This window comes from Agelaius tricolor, unplaced genomic scaffold (genome assembly GCF_023055355.1).
Source record: "Agelaius tricolor isolate 1412-34295 unplaced genomic scaffold, bAgeTri1.0.p SCAF_30, whole genome shotgun sequence".
Classification (NCBI taxonomy): domain Eukaryota; kingdom Metazoa; phylum Chordata; class Aves; order Passeriformes; family Icteridae; genus Agelaius; species Agelaius tricolor.
This window is the reverse complement of record NW_027269290.1, coordinates 6,664,102-6,682,089: the sequence shown is the minus strand read 5'-3', so window position 1 is coordinate 6,682,089 and position 17,988 is coordinate 6,664,102. Positions and strand designations below refer to the sequence as shown.

The 17,988-nt window shown below is 47.0% G+C and overlaps 1 protein-coding gene and 1 long non-coding RNA gene across 2 annotated transcripts; one reads left to right on the top strand and one right to left on the bottom strand.

The window, feature by feature from the left end:
- Positions 1-407: 407 nt before the first annotated feature.
- LOC139601431 (uncharacterized) lies at positions 408-3,497 on the top strand. The gene is made up of 2 exons (XR_011682914.1): positions 408-526; positions 3,030-3,497. It is a non-coding gene; the product is annotated as an uncharacterized lncRNA (long non-coding RNA).
- A 2,702-nt stretch (positions 3,498-6,199) lies between these two features.
- MAPK13 (mitogen-activated protein kinase 13) lies at positions 6,200-17,964 on the bottom strand. The gene is made up of 12 exons (XM_071450511.1): positions 16,378-17,964; positions 13,357-13,486; positions 12,944-13,002; positions 11,798-11,906; positions 10,803-10,832; positions 10,323-10,370; positions 9,299-9,413; positions 8,894-8,965; positions 8,339-8,418; positions 7,859-7,937; positions 6,805-6,981; positions 6,200-6,500 (listed from the first exon to the last, which is right to left on the bottom strand). The coding sequence occupies exons 1-12, from the start codon at positions 16,494-16,496 to the stop codon at positions 6,421-6,423; spliced, it is 1,098 nt and encodes a 365-aa protein (XP_071306612.1). The 5' UTR covers positions 16,497-17,964; the 3' UTR covers positions 6,200-6,420.
- Between the last annotated feature and the right edge of the window lie 24 nt (positions 17,965-17,988).

Genomic DNA, 17,988 nt, shown 5'->3' with positions numbered 1-17,988 from the left:
GCGCTCCGCTCCCCCCGCGGGCAGGCACCGCCCGCCCCTCCCCGGTGCCTTCCCACACCCGGGCCGCGCCGAGCGGGAGGCCCCCGGGGGCTGCTGGTGACGGGAGGGCGAGGGGTCCCTCCGCGCTGCCCTCATGGCTGAGGCGGGGGTCGCTGCTGTCCGAATCCCCCTCCGTGGCTGACGAGGCAGCACCGGGGAGCCGCGGCCTCCCGGCGGCCGGAGCGGGCCTCGCCTGCCCCCCGCATCATCGCGGGGCTGGGGTTTGGGAGCTCGGGTACAGCCGTGCGGGCCCATCCCCGGCCGGTACCTCTCAGCTGGGAGCCGTCAGGCCACGGGACATGAGGTGGGGATTTTGTCCCTGGCTCGTTTGGGGTGTCTTCATTTTGCAGCCCAGTTTTTTTTTGCAGGAGGTGTGGGGTCCCAGGAAACACCCTGAAGCGTGGTCAGGTGCCAGAGTCCAACCCGGCTACACTCCCAGAGAACCTTGGCCTGCCACAGTTAGTCTAAACAAGCAACATCAAACAATGTAAATAGCAAGAGCCTGTATTTATTTTGTAAACCAATATTTCGGGTCCAGATGGCCTCTTCACATGCAGAAGTGTGACAGGCTGGAGTGACAGTGAGAGAGGGACTGAGGGGATTTGAACAAGGAAGAAGTTAAGTTAGCAACTGAGATAAGAATTGAGATAGGAATTGCAGAGGCTCCCACACTTACTTTTTATAGAGCATGCCACATACTTGAGCATATGTGTGTTCCACCTCCCACTCCATGCAGAGTATTGCATAATATCACCATCTGAATTTATAGAATTAACTGTTTTAGAAGGAAGCAAAGAATGTTGTTTTCCCTCATTTACGGTCCAGCTGGAGATCTTTTGTCTCTTAACGTATGTTAACCATGGAATCTGAGAGCATCTAGTCTGTGATAGTCTGCTTTGCAGAGTACTCAGGTTGGACCAGAGCTTGCTGCAGCTTTAAAAGCAAAGGGAAATGTGTTACTTACTGCTGAACAGTCTTTACATACCAACTTTGAAGTATATATTGTATATATAACAGGTCTACTATTTACATATCAAAACTTGAAAATAAATAATAAACTATTCTGGTCTTGCATGAAAAATAACATCAAGGATTTCAAAATAAAGTCCCCATACTCTCATTGATTTACAAAGGATCTCACCCTCAAAAGAACAGCTGTATAACAGTATGGTCCTAACCATCAAGGATAAAACAAACCCTAAAACAACATATAGCTGCATTTGCTTCCTGGTTAAACAGTAAATAAAATAATTTCAATAATTGATGAACGACTTCAAAGGCTGAGAGAACTGGGTTTGTTCAGCCTGGAAAAGAGAAGCTTTGGGGTGACCTAATTGCAGCCCTTTGGTACCTGAAAGGAGCCTGCAGTAAGGATCAAGAGAGACTTTTCCAAGAGCATGTAGGGACAGGGCAAGGGGGGATGGTTGCAAACTAAAAGAGAGGAGGTTTAGATTGAGTAATAGGAAAAAAATCCTTCTCTGTGATGCTGGTGAGGCACTGGAACAGGTTGTCCAGGGAAGCTGTGGCTGCCACATTCCTGGAATTGTTCAAGGCTGGGTTGGATGGAGCTCTGAGTGAAAGGTGTCCTGCAGCAAGGGACTGCAAACAGATGTTTGTCCCTTCCAGCCCAGACCATTCTGTGATTTTTCTTCTTTATGTGGGAATTTTAACTGGGTTTTAGTTGATTTTTTATTTTTTTTTTTAATATGACCAACTTTTGCAAACTCTTTAACTTTTTACCTCAATTTTGAACCTTTATACTCTTAAATTTGCACTGGCATTAGCTTATTATAATCATGTTAGGTTCCCTATTAAGAGCAGTGGGATGCCTTGTGCACAGAGATGTCCAGACATCTCTGATGACTGAGTGCCATGTGTTACAACATCAAAACAAGCTATTCATCATTTTGTTTTATATCAAAGCTGTGGAACTAACGTGTTATTTGAAAAAACGTTCTGAACTCCTCTCAAATCCCAGAGGCACAGCTTAATTCAATTTCTTTGCTGTCCCAGTTTTTAAAGGGTGCAAGTGCAAAATTAGTTGCTTCAAATGAGAGCAGCAGCCAAGACACCTCAAACAGTGTTGGGCACCTTCATTCATATTACAATTTTCTCCATGTTTATTCAAGCATATAAGACATACTTAAAAGGGGAAGAGAAGCACCATTTAGAATTGAGAGCTGACCTTTTTCTTTGTTGATTTATTAAGCCTCAAAACTGACTTATGTTTGTATCTCTCTTTGGCTGTTTGTTCTGCTGCTGTTTTCTTCAGAATTGCCGAAATCAGAGCAATTGCTAAACAGGTCCCTTGTGCATTAAAGGTTAAAACCTGATATCTCAAAAGGGATAAGCCTTAGTTGCCATGTATTTTCACTGGAATTTTATATACATATTTATAACCCTCTTCAGCCTCACTCACATCAGAGAGGTTACACAAGTACCCAGCACTACCTCCTCAGTGGTCCTTATTTTTTTAATCTCAATGTCCTCTAATTTTAAAACATTTGTTTTTCAGTTGAAATGTTCTAAAGACAGATCTGAAATTATGGTTTATGGCAGGAGAATTTTTATTTTTCCAGCCAAACCTGACTAAAAGAAGTTAACTCACTTTCATGTAACAGCAAATCAATGAGGGAGGCAAATATACCAACCCTTCAGTATTATTTAATGGAGTGCATTCCAACAAAAAAGGAGAGCTGCCTGAATCAGCTGTGAGCCAGCACCAGCTGAACATCACATTAAAAGCTGTGTAAGCTCATGTGCTCAGAAAATGGCCTTGTAGGCAAAACATCCCCTAAACCACCTTCACCTGGAAACTGTGACATTTTCAGTGTAGATTTGGACTCGATGATCTCAATGACCTTTTCCAACCTGAATGATTCCATGATAAGTACAATTAGTGCAGCCAGTGCCCATCCTTTTGGGGGAAAAGCAAATTAATAGTGGCTATTCTGATCTTCATTCAGTCTTTTGTGTCTTGTTTCTCTCAGCTGTGAAAAGAAAAACAGCCAGAATCACGTTTCCAGCCAACACTCTGCTGACCCACGAAACAGGAAAAATGCAGAGGATAAGGAACGCTTTCCCTGGTTGCTCAGGCAACAGCAAGACATGGGAATATGAAAAGGTACTACCATCCTTTGTACAGAATCTCACTGGAGTTCTCAGACATGTTCATAATTTTCTGTGTTTTTCTTCTTTCCCATTGTCACATACTTAAAACATGAGCATTATTTGTTTAGTCTGCTACCTAGAATGTGAAAATGTTAAATATAAAAACAGATAATCTGTCTTTTTCCTACAGGATAAAATAAGTAGTTTCCTAAGAGGCTGTGGAAATTTTCCAAATTGTGCACTGAATGGTTTCTAGGTGGTATCCAAAACACAGCTACTATTATCTCTCTTAAAAAACCCTCTAATTTTGTGGCATCTCTTAAGAAAATAAAATAATTATTCCTTCATCTGCTTTTTCTTTCCCACTTACACGTGCAAGTACCTAACAAATACTCCCCATGAAGTTGCAACTTCACAGACCTAATTAGCTGTCAAACTTACAAAGAAAGATTGTTTCTGAAGGCTTTATTTTCCAAATTAAAAAAGATGCTTGTAAGTCAGAAATGAATGTAAGAATAGCAAGTAAATAGTATTCCAAGTTAGACATCTGTAAGTTATCTGAAACAGGCACAAAAATTCCATCCATGTATCTGTGTAAATTTGTATCATAGAAACTTAATACAAACAGCAAACATATTTTTGACTGGCCTGATTTAGGGAATTTTGGACCACTTAATGGCTGAGGGATTTTTATCTCTTGGTTTTGTGTTTTTAAGCATGTAAACTATACTGGTAATGAAAGGAATGTCCATGAATGATGTGTCAGTGTGAGTCATCGACCAGGCACTGCCTGCACCTCTGCATGAGGTAATTTCTGCTTTGACTCAACAGAGTCTGTCAGGGTCACACACCCCCTCTTGGTTCTGGTGCTGATTTTGAAGGATCCCAGCCTTGTCCTGAGTCACTGACTCTGTCAAGCAGGTGTTTTTCAAACTCCTTTCAGGAAATGTCAACAGGATTTCCCCCCACCTCTCCCTTCTCCTGGCTCCTTGCTGTTCATTGAAACATGTCCTCAGATGCCACAGCAGCACTGGGATGGTTGCTCTGTACAGAGACTCTTTCCACTACCAACCTGCTACATTTTCTACTGTCTATTTTGAGTTCTTGGATGATACATACCACAAAAAACCAAATATGCATACACCTCCAGGGTTCCTGGGCTTACAGAGCACCTGCTCCCCACATTTGCTGGGGTATTGGGTAATCCTTTTGCACAGTGTTCTGTCACTCTATGGGGTTGGTGGGTGAATGAATGAAACCAGAGCATGGAGCCCACACAGCAGCTGTTGGGATTGCTCTTGCAATTTCAGAGCATTCAGGGTAAGTGTAAACCTACCAAGAAACCCAGTCCCTGAAACTGGGTACATACTCAGCAGAAAGACTGATGCTGAAGAGCCTTTGTGCTATCCCTAAAACAGGTGAGACTGATGTTTGCAGAATCTGTGTACCCCACTTGGCTACGCTCACGATTGTTCTTCTCACACCTATTTGTATCACATGTCCCCAGTGCCTCTTCATGCTTGTCCTCTGCTCAGACATTCCCAAAGGGCATTTTAAATTATTCTTTACAACTATCCAAGTCCCTTCTCAACTACCAGCAGACTGCTCAGTACATTCCTTTGTTGTGAAGGTGTTTTCTCCCTCGGCCATCATTACTGAGACAGAAGACTTTTCAGGTCTACCTATCCCCTTTTGAAGGAGGGCAAGATGATAAAGAAATACCCTGCATTCCCATTTAGTGGTTCATGAATTCTGTCTGAATCTGGCCTTAACAGATGACTTTGACTTTAGAGATGACTTTCTGCATAAGAAAACATTGAATTTCCAGGGAATTGAGGGCACATCACAACAGTTCTGTGCTCACTATCTCTACCTAAGAGAGGAGTGGAGCAAAGGCCTTGTACATGACCCAGACAGATATGAGCCAAGAGAAACCTCACCTTATCATCATGGACCATGTGTGCAGCTACAGCAGGCAAACACCAACACCATCCTATCAAAAAGCTGCAGCCACTGCAGGGTTATCCCCAGTGCTGCATGCCATGAGCTGCAGCAGGGAGGCAGCCAAGCAATATGACATCACTGCCCAGTTCCCAGTGGAGAAGAGAGATCAGAAAATTCTGGAAATGTTGCAGTTTTTACTCACTTGTGGTCTGTACAGCAAAACTGAACATTACTTAAGAAGAAAATTAGAGAGTACTGAAAACAACCTGCCTAAACCAAACCAAAATAAGTCAGCAGCTAGAGAAGAGGAGGGGAAGAAAGTGTTGCTCTGATACAGAGAAGGCACCTGGTTCTTGGCACACATCCCTTGGGATGGACTTTGGAATGATTGGCTGAGCTTGCCTGATCACCCTGGGCAAGAAGGTGTTGCAGTCCAAAGGTGTTATCACAACGAGCAGCTGTGCCTGCACTATCAATGACTGTTATTGATAAGCTGTGGATCTGCAGATACTCCAGTTTCAGCACAGGCTGCAAAATGTCCTGCAGATCCATATTCAAAGTCACTTGTGCAGCTGCTTGGGACTCCCAGTCTGTCACTATGGGAAGTGGCTTTGAATTCCCAGCCTGTGTTTGCTGCCTGCTGTGAGGAGGAGACAGCACTGATCAAATCCCAGGGAATTAAATAAGCAGGGGAAAAAAAAGAGGCAGTGGCTCTTTGGAGGGGAAGCAGCTGAGCAGAATTGTGTGTATAGGATGAGAGGATGAGTTTGTAGCTGCTCTGAACACAGGCTGATCCCCTGGTGCCCTGGAGCTGACACTGTCCCAGCAGCCTTGCTCTGCTGGGTGCTCTGTGACTGCTCAGGGAAGCAGGACACAGCCAGAGTGAGATTGGTTAAGGTCTTGTTATGCTGAAATTCAGTATTTCTGATCCTTTTGCTTAGGACTCACTTTCCAATTTTACCTTTTTCTCTACCTCATCCATAATTAATGTACTAAGCTCTGTGCTTGAAAAGACTAATGAGAAAGAATAAAACCCCTCCTCTCTCAAGTGGACAAATACAGGGGGAAAAAAAAAAAAAAGAAACAACAGGTCAAATTCTCCCACTTAAAGTTTCAACAAGAATATATTTGTCTTTTATGTCAAAAACTGTCTGGGGTGCTTCCCCTTTAGAAGAACAAAGTCCAATGCCCACAGCATGATGTCATCCTTGTGTTGGCATATAGAGAGAGGTCCCACAGGCCAAAAGTTGGCCACCAGCAGCACAGTGTGGAATGAATCTGATGTCAGCAGGGAGAAGTGAGTCCCAGCCACAGCTGCACCCATCGCTACAATGACATCCCACTTCTCTTCTTTGAATCCTTCCGTGCAATGGGACTGAAGGTCAAGATCTCCTTGTAAATGTGCTCTTGAAAAGCAGAACAAAATAACCATTAATCTGTGATTTTAGAGGACACAAATAAAAGTTGGAGTGTTGGATGTGCAGGAAAAGGCATTCAGTGGCAGCTGAAAGAGACAAAGGAGAGAGAGCAAAAAAGTCTGCCTGAAGAGCTGGAGGGATCTTTGCTGAATGGATAAAAGCAAGAGATCTGAGCCCTACCATTGAGGCATCAGCAGGCAACCACAGCTTTACTCAGCATCTGTACAGGAAAGAAAGAGGGGTAGGAGAGTCCCATGCTAGACAGGAACCTCAAAGAAAATGAACTTCTTACTTTTCCACTCCTCTATGGAAAGCTTTTCATGTTCCAGAGAATCATCATAGGAGTGTTGTGCCTCTGTCTCCTCCTCGATATCTCGGAACTGGTCGAAGTAGGGGTGAGCCAAGGCCTCTGTTGCTGTAAGGCGCTTTTCCACATCCAGCTGCAGCATCTTGTCAAGCAGGTCCACAGCTGTGGAGGGTGGGAACAGGGCTAGGCAAGGTGCAGGGGAGCACAGGCAGCCTGTGCATGAACCCTGCAAGTGTGGCACTGCTATTTCCAGTGTTTCACCTCCAGACCTGAACAGTGAAGAGAATCCTCAACCAGGCCAAGGCAGCAAGGGGCTCCCATCAGTGCAGATGCAAAGTCTGCCCAACAACAGCCTCAGGGAGCTCTTGGTAACAGAAGTTAAATTGTGCAGAAATAACGAATTAGACCTGAATGAGCCTTGCTGCACAGATTGGGCTGCAGAAACATGAGGAGTAAGCCAGTAACCTCAAGATACTTTTCAGTTTTAATAATTTGCTTTCATTCAGAGCCCTGCATCTCAAAGGAGTCTTAACATCAGTAATCTGTATAGAAACCTATACATCCCTGCTAAAGAGGAGGGCAGGAAACTCAGATGCTGACTAGTCTGTCAGCCTCATTCCCACTTGGTTTTAACATTTTAAGACTTTCTTCCATTCAGTTTCTAGAAGAGTTTTGCTTGCTCTCACCTCTAACCTACTGGGGAAGAGAGTTCTTTGTAAGAGATTAATTTTTTCCCTGAAAATTTTACGTCAGCTGTCTGTTAAATATTGCTAGATCCAGGTTCTGCACTGTACTTAAAAATAATAATTTTTTAAAAAGTAGTAAATGGCCAAGAGAAGCAGAACATCACCATTGTAATGCCAATAAAAAATAATTCTGCTTTTAACTGATGCATATTTTTCCCTGAGGAAGGGCATAAACTGCAAGGGAAAAAAGTAGCAAGAAATTATGAGAAGGAGAAATAAAGTTGGGTCTGTGGCAGTCAGCTTGCCTCCTTTCCAGCTGTGAAAACTCATGAGAAATGCTGGAGATTACTTACCCTGAGGATTGGCTTTAGGGAAAAGCACAGACAAATCCTTCTTGGGGATTTTAGGAAGGGACTTGATATAACTCTTCGCCTGAAGGAGCAAGGAAAGCACAATTACTGCACATGGGCAGGTGTGAAATACAGCTCTCAATGTCAGCAAGTGAAGAGAAGAGCAAAGTATCTCAGATGTCCCATTTCAGCAAACAGTTCACAAGGAACTGTTTTTATTGGTCAAAACAGAGAAATCCTTCTGTTTTAAGAGCCAAGCAGGAGAACAGAGAAGATTGGTGGTTTGCTGGGGAATGAGTCCCTGCCCAACGCAGCACCAGGCCCATCAGATGTGCCACCAGCACAGAGAAATGCCTTCCTTGCCTGGGGAAAAGGGCATTTCCCTGCTGCTGCAGAGGCAGCACCTCTCCCATGCCAAACACAAGTCAACCTCTTCCCCCGATGCCTCTGCCAGCAGGACCCAAATCACAGGAGCTTCCTTACCGCTTTGTCCTCCAGCTTCTCCAAGAAGTCCTCTCCTGGATGCCCCGTTACTTTCAGGATCTGGGTCAGTTGGTCCAGGTCTGACAAGCTGTGTTAAAGATCACCCTTTGAGGAGCAAACCCCACCCCAGCCCAGCCTGCGAGGGTACAATGAGCTCATGATACAAACTCACCACAGTCATAGAAGCAGAGATGCATTAGACTGGCAAAAAGAGCTCCAAGCCTTTCTTCCTGGAATGGCATTTCCATCAACAGATCATTTTTCTGGTGCAACCATGCCAGGACACACATCCATGGGCTTGGAAGGATGTGCAAAGATTTGGGAGTGGAGCTATGGCCACACAAGGTTGAACAGCTGATGAAGAACCATGCCACCACAGAGGTGCATTTCTGAGGTCCCCTTCTGTTTTCCTCCCCAAAAAGACTGGTCCTTGTGATTACCTCCTGATAAACCAGTCTGACACCTGTTTTTCTCAGTAGCCTCATTTATAAAAACCCTTCCACACACAAAGAATTATTACTCTGCTGAGGCAAAAGGTTTAGCTTGAAAGGATACAGTCTTTTCCTTTAAAGAGTGTTTTCCCAGTCAGCATTTCTGCCATGATACAGCCAATAGACCAGATATCCACTGTTCAGAGAGAAAAAGGAAGAAAATAAAATTTAAAAAAATTAGAAAGGCAGCAGTGGTTGCTGGGGCTGTCACTTTTGCTGTTGCTTGCAGCAAACGCTGATTTAAATTTCACTCCCACCCTCTGTTCTTTCTATGCTGCTAAAATCTCAGCTTTCATGATTTCCTGCAAGCAGCAGCTCTGGGAGTTGTGCAACACCTGTGGGAGCTGCTCTGCTCTGGGGAACACTGATGAAAAGGAGGAAAAACAACTGGACAATTCAGTGAGATTTGAGCCAGCAGGATCCCCCAGCTCACCAGCAGGGAGTCACAGGCTGGGGCAGGGCTGCTCACCTGTCTGGTTGTAATGCATCCAGTTCAGGATGACCTCTGGGGCTCTGTACCACCGTGTGACCACGTAGCCAGTCATCTCAGCATCAGCCTGTCTGGCCAGGCCAAAATCCAGAATCTGCAGTGCCAAAGGAAGAATAAGGAGAAGGGAGGGCAGGAGAGAAAAGAGAAATCCTATGGGCAAGTGAGACTACTTCTAAGAGAAAATGGAGTAGCTCCAATCAGATAATAACAAAGCTCCAACTACACCACAGACACCCATGGGATGGTTCAAGGAATTTATATATCTTAATTCCACTGTGAATTGCAAGCCAGCTGCAAACCCTGTTGTCATGAGAGGACCCTTCTGAAAGGATCAGTGCTTTGTGCTCCCTGGAAGGTCACTGCCTTTCTTGAAGCTTAAGTTTTGAGTCAATGTGCTTTATTGGAGTTGGTGGTGAAGGCGTTCTCCCAGGTCACCACAACTCACCCTTTGCTATAAGAACACCTTGCAGGTGACACAACAGCATGGCCTCTCCCTCAATGCTGAAGATGAACAAGCTTGACCCAACCTTTATGGGCAGCAGAGCCACTCCCTGAAATATCCATTACAGAAAATGCATGCTAGAGCACCACACCAGCCAGCAGCAAGCAAACCCTTCAGAGCAACCCTGAAAATGACTTTGTCTGGAATGACAACCACAGCATCCATGAGAACCAAAGGGCAGCTGCAGCTGAATGCAGTTACCCTTCAGGGATCATTCACCTGCTGCAAGTATTGCTCAGCAGTGCTGAATTTCTCCAGGAAGTCATTACACACTGCCATACACGAGAACTACAGTGACAGAAGGCTCATTTGAGCTCCTGTGTCCTGATTCAGCAAGTGACATCAGCAGGGGAGTATTTCCCACTGCTGCATCTGCCAAGGAACACAACGCCTGGAATGGAGGCTCAGGAGGAAAGAGGAAACATGACAGTGCCAATTTCCTGCTGGCAGAGCAGCTCCTCCTCGAGCTGATGTGCTGCAAAGTGCTGCTTTGCCACCTACCTTCAGCTGGCAGTCTTCATTCACAGCCAGGTTACTTGGCTTCAGGTCCTACAACAGACAGGAGCAGAAAAATTGGATGTTTCAAGCTGCAATACATCAACACAACTTCCAGTTGAACCTCTGCTTGCCTTTGATGGGGTCCCATAACACCCCAGGTTCAACATCAATTCAGCACATGACTGAATAAACACCATGCCTGCTATATTAGGTTACTATTTTATTCTTTTCTGAAACAGTTTTAATTCAAAAAGCATCATAAAATGCTTCTCAGCTCATCAGAAAATACAGCATTTTCTCAAAATGCTGCAGGAATTAGTAATCCAAATATATATGGGGTTTTGGTAGGATGAAAAAGAGAGCAGACAGGATGGAAATTAGAGCAGACAGTGCTATTAGTGAAATGATGGTTAGGAATTTATTAACTTTATGACTATGCTGTGTTTCTCAGACAAAAATCAGAATCAGAATACATGAACTTACCCTGTGGACGATGCCAGCTGAATGAATATACTGCAATAAAAAGAGGAGCCACAATGTGATCACCAGCAGACAAAATTTTCTGTTCTCCAGCAAAGAAACGAGAGCTACAAACAAGAACTTGCTGAGAACAAACCTCTGCAGCCTTCTACAGGTCTCTGGTCCCTAGGGCAGCAGTTTGAAAAGAAATTTCTGCCCCAAATTACTGACAGTATTTACAGTGCTATTGCCAATCTAAATAAGATGCATAGAGCAGAAGAGGAGGGATGAAACAATAGCTCCTCAGAGCAAGTACAACAGCTTCAAACTATCAAAGTCATCAAGGTTACAGCAGATGACATGAGAACAGGGTTATTCTGGGTGTTCAAAAAAATAATCTCAGCCCAAAAACATAAAATTGCAAAACTGACTTCAGGGTTTTTAGCATACCAGTCAAACCTTCTGTGTGTTCTTCCCCCCTTTATTCAAGGTAGCAGTGACCTGGGGAGAGGTGTGATTGAGGTGATCCCCTTGATGCCTGTAAGCCACTGCTGCGACTCCAGGTGAAGGATGTGAGAGGACAGCTGGAAAACTCTGTCTCTACCTCCCAGAGTTTGCAGTGATTGCTGTCAGCTCCCTCAAAGCCAGTTACAGAAACATATTCCTTCCTTATGCTCCTGAATAGAAAATCATTCCCTGCTGCTGACAGTCCCTCCCTCTCTGTGCAGAGTTTTGCTGAGGTTTGGGCAAGGCAAAGAGAGAAGCAAGTGCTGCCCTGGAGAAACCATCCCAAGGCCTGTGGCTGCTGATTACTTTGATACCTGATGTAAGCAGACACTCATTTTATTGATGTGTGCTGGACCAGGAATGGTTCAACAGCCAATTCCTGTTCCGAGGGGATGCCATAAACTCCCCACATCCTCCTGTACAGTATTGGAGGGGAGTTTAGTTGGGGTCAACCCAGAGGTGACACACAGAGGAGACGCAGGGAGTCACTAAACTCCTCCAGACCCACCTACCTTCAGCCCTTTCAGCATTTGGTAGACCAGGTACTGGATCTTTTCATCACTGAATTCATGTCCCATGATCTTTTGTAAATCTGTCCGCATGTATGGCATCACCAGGTAGCTAAAAGGCAGTAAGACAAGGCCCTGAGTCTGGAAGAAAAATGCAGGGGAGCAGGCTAGCCTTGTTCTCACTTGGTTTGGTTTTTCTGGCTGTGTAAGGAAGATGAGTTGTTGTGACTGTTCCTGGCTAACTAGCACATCCTACAGAGGAGTTGGAATTTCAACCTGTTTTAAAAATTTCTCTTTCTCCTCCTTGGAAATCAGATATCTGATGTCAAGTAAGAACAAGGATCTTCAGGATCCTGAATTAGTTTAGACCTCAAGTGAAGTTCAGTTTTGGACAGCCTTTCACCACCCAGGAACTGAAACATCTCACACAGCAAAGCAGCTGCATTGGCTCCCAAATTTGTCATTGTAATGTTCTCCAGCCCTGCCTCAGAAGACAATATCCAGCTTCCTTCAGTACCTGCCTGCTGAGGCTGCTAATTAATTGATGGTCTTCCTGCAGGAACTGCTCTGAGAACCTTCACATGCTCTTCCTGCAGGCTGCTAACCTCAGCCATCAGCCAAACCCCAAACCCAGTCACACTGCTCATCTGCAGTGATGGGGAAGGAAAAAGGACTTGTCCAATGTGATCATGAACATGGAGGGAAAATGCCAAAAAAATTAATTGAGAAGAGCCAGAATCGAGAGGAAAAGAAGGACAGATCTTTCAAATTCTAAGTTTAATTGCCCTGAGGCCTGATGAACAATACTATTCCCATTGTGAGTGCAGCCCCTTAGCTCAGCAGTCACACAGTGCTAGCATGGATCACCCTCTGTGTGATGCACCATGGAATGTAACACATCCTCATTGCACGGCTTGGGCTGTGCTGCTGTGGTGTCCCAGCTGGGAGCAGGGCTGGCATCTGTTTACGTGTTCTGGGTGTGTCAGCCATGGGAGCTGAGCTGTGCTCCTGGTTCTCTGCGTTATTTGGGGATGCCTGGATTCTAGTCTGCTCCCTTTGCACCTCAACCCTCGCTGTTATGCTGCTGCCAAGACACAGCTGTCTTGGAAAATAGTTAAGTCTACACAGAGCAAACAACTCCAGACTTACAAGTCCTGGAACCCCTGGTAGGAGGCAGTGGAGGTGAAGACATCAAGCAGCCCAATGACCTGAGGAAGGAGAGAAGCCCACATTTAAATCTGGAAAACAATTGCTGTGCACATGGCACTCATCAGCTCTCCACTGGCACATGCACGTGGGTGAACACAGAAAATTCCATCTGAGGAACCCAGGGACTCCTCACTGATGCTGCATAAATGTTTTCCCTCTTACTAATACCTGGGCTCACCCATTGTACACCTGCTCCATCCTGGGCACAGCAAAGAGGTCACAGGTAAACCCTGAGACAGCCTGCACATACCAAATGTCAATTAAAGCACAGGTGATGCCACCAAAAGGACTTGCTCCCAGGTGGCAAGGAAACACCTCTTGTGTCAGCAGGAAGAGGAGAAATGAGCACTCACATTGTCATGCTGCATGTGCTTCAGCAGCATCAGCTCTCTGTAGGCTCTCTTGGCAAAGATCTCTGACTGGAATGGGCGGCACAGCTTCTTGATGGCCACTTTCTCCCCCGTCTTCTTGTCTATGGCTGAACTGCAGCAGGCAAAGAAAAAACCATTCTGGTGTCAGTAGTATGTTTGAACAGATTCTGCAACCCCACAGGTCATCTCCTAGAGAAGAGTTGATTCCTGTCCTTGCAGAAGGACAGCAAAGAAAGGTCCTTTGAGGAGCTCAGTGGAGCTCTGCACACAGAGCCCTGTGTGGCTTTGGGCAGCCTGTGCTCTTTGGGGGATGAGGTGGGACACCAAGAAAAGCACAAGTGGCTCATCTTTATTCTCTTCAACCTGCAGAAATGAGCTGGAGGTAACAGAGCTGAGAGAAAAGGGAAACACAGATGGCTAAAGGTCAGAATTAGTTCTAACTCTGCCTTCTCCTTCCTTAATGTATGGAGATAAGGGAATAAAGATATGGCAATTTCTGCTTTGCCGTCTGCTTGGAGGTTGTTGTATTTTAGGGCAGGCCAGCTGCCTTCACTGTATTCTGGAGCAAAGACTGTGGATGTCACATGTTGCAAGGGCTGCTGCAATTAATCCTGCTGTGTTCAGAATTCTTGATTACATATTTGCTTCTGTGTAAGAGCAGGTCTGGCTGAAAATGAGACTCTTCTCTGGAGCTGATGAAAAGCTGGTACAGCAGCCATTGCTGCAGGCATTGTTATGCTGTGTTGTTCCTGCTGGTCACATTGGCTGTTTGCAGCTGGACACGACAATCCTGTGACAGCTCCTCTCCCTCTGGAGGCTCCTTGCTCAGATTGCCAAGGAGGGAAGGGAGGTCCTCAGACAGACAGGAATTCATGGTTCTCAGTGGCGTTTTCCAGGGGTGTCTCAGCCCTTCCTTGACCCTTCCCAAGAGGCAAACATGAAAAAAAAGATTTTTCCTGCTAAATGCCACTGTGGATTCCCAGAGTAATTCCCACTGGTTCAGAAATCCCTATCCCATCTCCCACAGGAACAGAAGAGCTGTAAATCATCATGTTCAATCCCATGGCTTCCAGCCTTGCACTGACAAATATCGAGTCAGGAGAAGCAAAGCAAGTGCAGGAACAGCTACACAAGGCAGCTGAAATGCTGAAGATGCTGTAGGGTGTCCTAGGAGGACTCTCAGTGAGGTTTTGTATCCGTTCCAGGACTTCAGCAGATGTCAGCAGAGGGGACAGCACTGCATAAAATTTTTGGAGGAGCCAAAAAAAATAAGAGGAAGGGACTCAGACCAGGGAGTCAAACTGCAGAATCCAAGGCAGATTTCCCAATCTGAGGGTGTCCTCCTGGCTGCTGACCTACAGAGCATCTAACCCCAGCACCCAACACAGACAGTGCTGGTTACAGCCTGGCCACAATCCCAGCCCAGAGCTGATGCAGCTGGGAGAGCCCCGGTGCTCTCCCCAGCACAAATTTGAACAGATTTAGTCTGGGCTGACCTCGGGCAGGCAGAGCTGTGCCTTGGCTGGCAGGACCAGCGGTGGAGGGGTCAGAAGATTCTTCTTTCACAGTCACACTCAGCTGGAAGCCAAATCCCTACAGATTTTGGCAAATTAAAAAGGGCAGAATCAAGCCTTTGCTGTTTCTCCTGAGTTACTTTTTCAGCTGCTCAAGAAGGTGTAAAAGCCTCTGCTGCAGAACGCTGCAATAGGAAATTTTCCCAGCAATTCCCAGCAGAGGACAGCAAATCCTAACTCCACATTTCTGCCTCAGCTTTGTACAGCAATCAGCATCGAGCCCTCCCTGCTGAGCTCTGTCCATTCAAAACCACCACGCACCCCCGGGCTGCTTCAACCTCCCTTCTTGAGAGCTCCAGAGCAGCCCAGAGTTTTACAGGGACCAGTAAAGATTTCTTTTGATGTTTGTTTTTTTCGACTGGGCAGGGAAACTTGAAAGGATTTCTCTCTTCTTCTTCTTTTTTTTTTTTTTTTTTTTTGTCCTGTCTTTATTTTTCTTCCTGATTTTCTCTGTGATAAAAATCAGAGAACACTGTACAAATATAAATTAAAAGTCAAGTCTAATCCTGCCTGCTTTTGCAGGACTTACTTAAGAATCTAAGAGGCATAAACACATCTGGGCAGCCAAGTGAGTGCCCCCCTGTAAATTGGAAGCTGGAGGAAAAGGACAAAACCTGGACACCAGGGTTTCAGGATTAGTGCCAGTGGCAGGCCAGACTTTGCCCAACACCTATGAAAACGGACACACCTTTATTTTTTTTTTCATTTATTTTTAGCTCAGCATGTTATGAAATAAGGGCTCTCTTCAGATACTATCAATGGACTGTTTCATATTTAACCTTTCAGGGTTGCCCATGTCTGGTTCGTCAGTGCAAACCCAGCAATTTCTGCCTTGTGCTTGCTCTTGCTTCAGGCACCTTTGCCTGGCTGAATAATTAACAGCAGTTCCTGCTGCTCTTGTAGGCTGGGGTTTATCATCAGCCATGAAGGAAGTCCCTGTCTGTTACTGATCCTGGTTTGCAATAATTTCTATCCACTTTATGATTTCAAACTGGAAACTGTATCAGGGCAGGGGTTGTATTGTCCATCTGCTTCAGCTGCCTGGGACTGAGCAGCAAGGACGCCCTGTTCCAGCTCCCACCTCTGCAATCACAGACAAATCTCTTGCGGACACCCAGGTATTCCCCCGCCTCCCGCCTGTGCTACCAGCGCAAGCAAGAGTCCAAAGCAGCTCAAACCCTGCCTGACCCCAGCGCCGAGGTGACGCTCGGCTGCCCTGGCACCCCTGCCCTGTCCCCTCTCTGCCCACCCTGGGGCATTTTCTTCAGGCAAGCGAGTGTCCAGCTGGACAGGAGACAGCCTGCCCCCATCCCACATGCAAATGCCCTTCCTTAATGGAGGGGTTCTGTCAAACGCCTCCTCGTTTCCCCCCCGGCCCGGAACTCCCAACGCCCCAGCCCCGGGGCGCTGCCAGCAGGACCCCACTCACCAGACGGAGCCGTAGGCCCCGGAGCCCAGCGGGTGCAGGGATGTGTATCTCCTGGGCAGCTCCCAGAGCGTGTTGTTCACCTCCTGTCTGTAAAAGCCTCTTCTCCTTGCGATGTTCATCGCCCGGCGGGTGTGGGACAGCCACCCCCCCAGAGTAGTGGAGTACGGGAGGGCTTCTGGAGTGAGAGCGGGACAGGGACGCTTCCTGCGCTGGTGAAAAAGGCTCTAGCGAGTTTCCTTCTCTGTTTTCAGCTGTTGCGAGCGTGAAGGGACATGTCTTTGGGCCCTCCTCCCTCCGCCTCCACATTGGCAGAGGTGAGGCATCAGGTTTCCTGACACGCCTCGGTGTTGTACAGGTGCCTCTGGGCTCTGCTGCAGGAGGGGAGCAGCCAGCCCCGCTCGGGCACGCCTCTGGCAGCCCCTGTCATCCACAGCTCCCGCTCTGCTGCTCCATCAGCCCAGAAATATCCTCACGGGGCTCGGCCAGGGGCTCGTGAAATCCCTCCTCCAAACAAGGGGATGAGTAAGGACTCGCCGAGCCGGGGAATCCGAGGGACAAGCCACAGACACAGCGCGTCAGGCACGCAGGGGATCCTCTCGAAGCCGACGGACAGCCCGTGATAAAGGACACCACGGGATCACATCGATGGCGATTTTCTCCCGAGCCAGGATCCCCAGCAGCGTGGGGAGGTGCTGAAAGTAGGCTGAGGCTCTCCCAGTGACTGCTGCGAGGGCTTCCAGGAGCAGCTGTGGGCTGGGAACAGCCCCAGAATGGTTTGTGCCCCAGGCTTTGCTGGGCGCGGCTTCATCTCCTGCAGCAGCTCTCAGCCCTTCCTGGCTCTTCTCGGACAAAGCAAAGCCCGTGGTCAGCGCCCTGTCTGTGACCCAGCAGCCCACGAGGACCATTCCTGGTGAGCAGAGAGCTCCTCACCATTTCTCTCCAGCACCAGGAGGCTCAGGTGGGGCTCCCACACAGGAGCTGCATCCTCCCCACTCCCCAAAGGAAGTGACTAAGCCGAGCCTTACCAAGCCAGCCTAGCTGCTTGCACAGTGTTCTATCCCAGCAGCCCTCCACCGTGCCCAGAGCCTCTGCTCCTTCCATACAGGGCACCTGCAAATGTGTTCCTACAGGAAAAGCACATCTGGGGGCAGGGAAAATTCACTGTGCCTGCTTTATGTGCAACCACTGCATTGGCCCTTTTGCTCTGCAAGCAGAGCCTGCTGTTCATAAACACAAACTGGGACAAGGGACCCTGGCAGTATCTGTGTAATCAGCCCTGGCTGCAGCAGCACAGCCCGGAAACAATCCAGAGCTTGGCTGGGTCTATAAATACACCTGTGAGCAAGAGGTGTCACAGCAAAAGCTCCTGCTCCTTAAGCAAAGGTGTAACTCCTGGGTTATTTGATGAACACAGCCCTTGCTCAGCTGCTGCTGCACACACAGGCAATCAGCACCCAATTAGGGAGCCCTGAATAGCTGGGGCAGGTCTGGGCTGTACTGAGATGAGTTAACTCCAGTGACCAAATCAAACAGGAAACTTTAGAATGGTGGAAAAAAAGGACAAGAAGCCCCATGGCAGCAGAGTCAGCCTCCAGGCACCTTGTTCCCTCC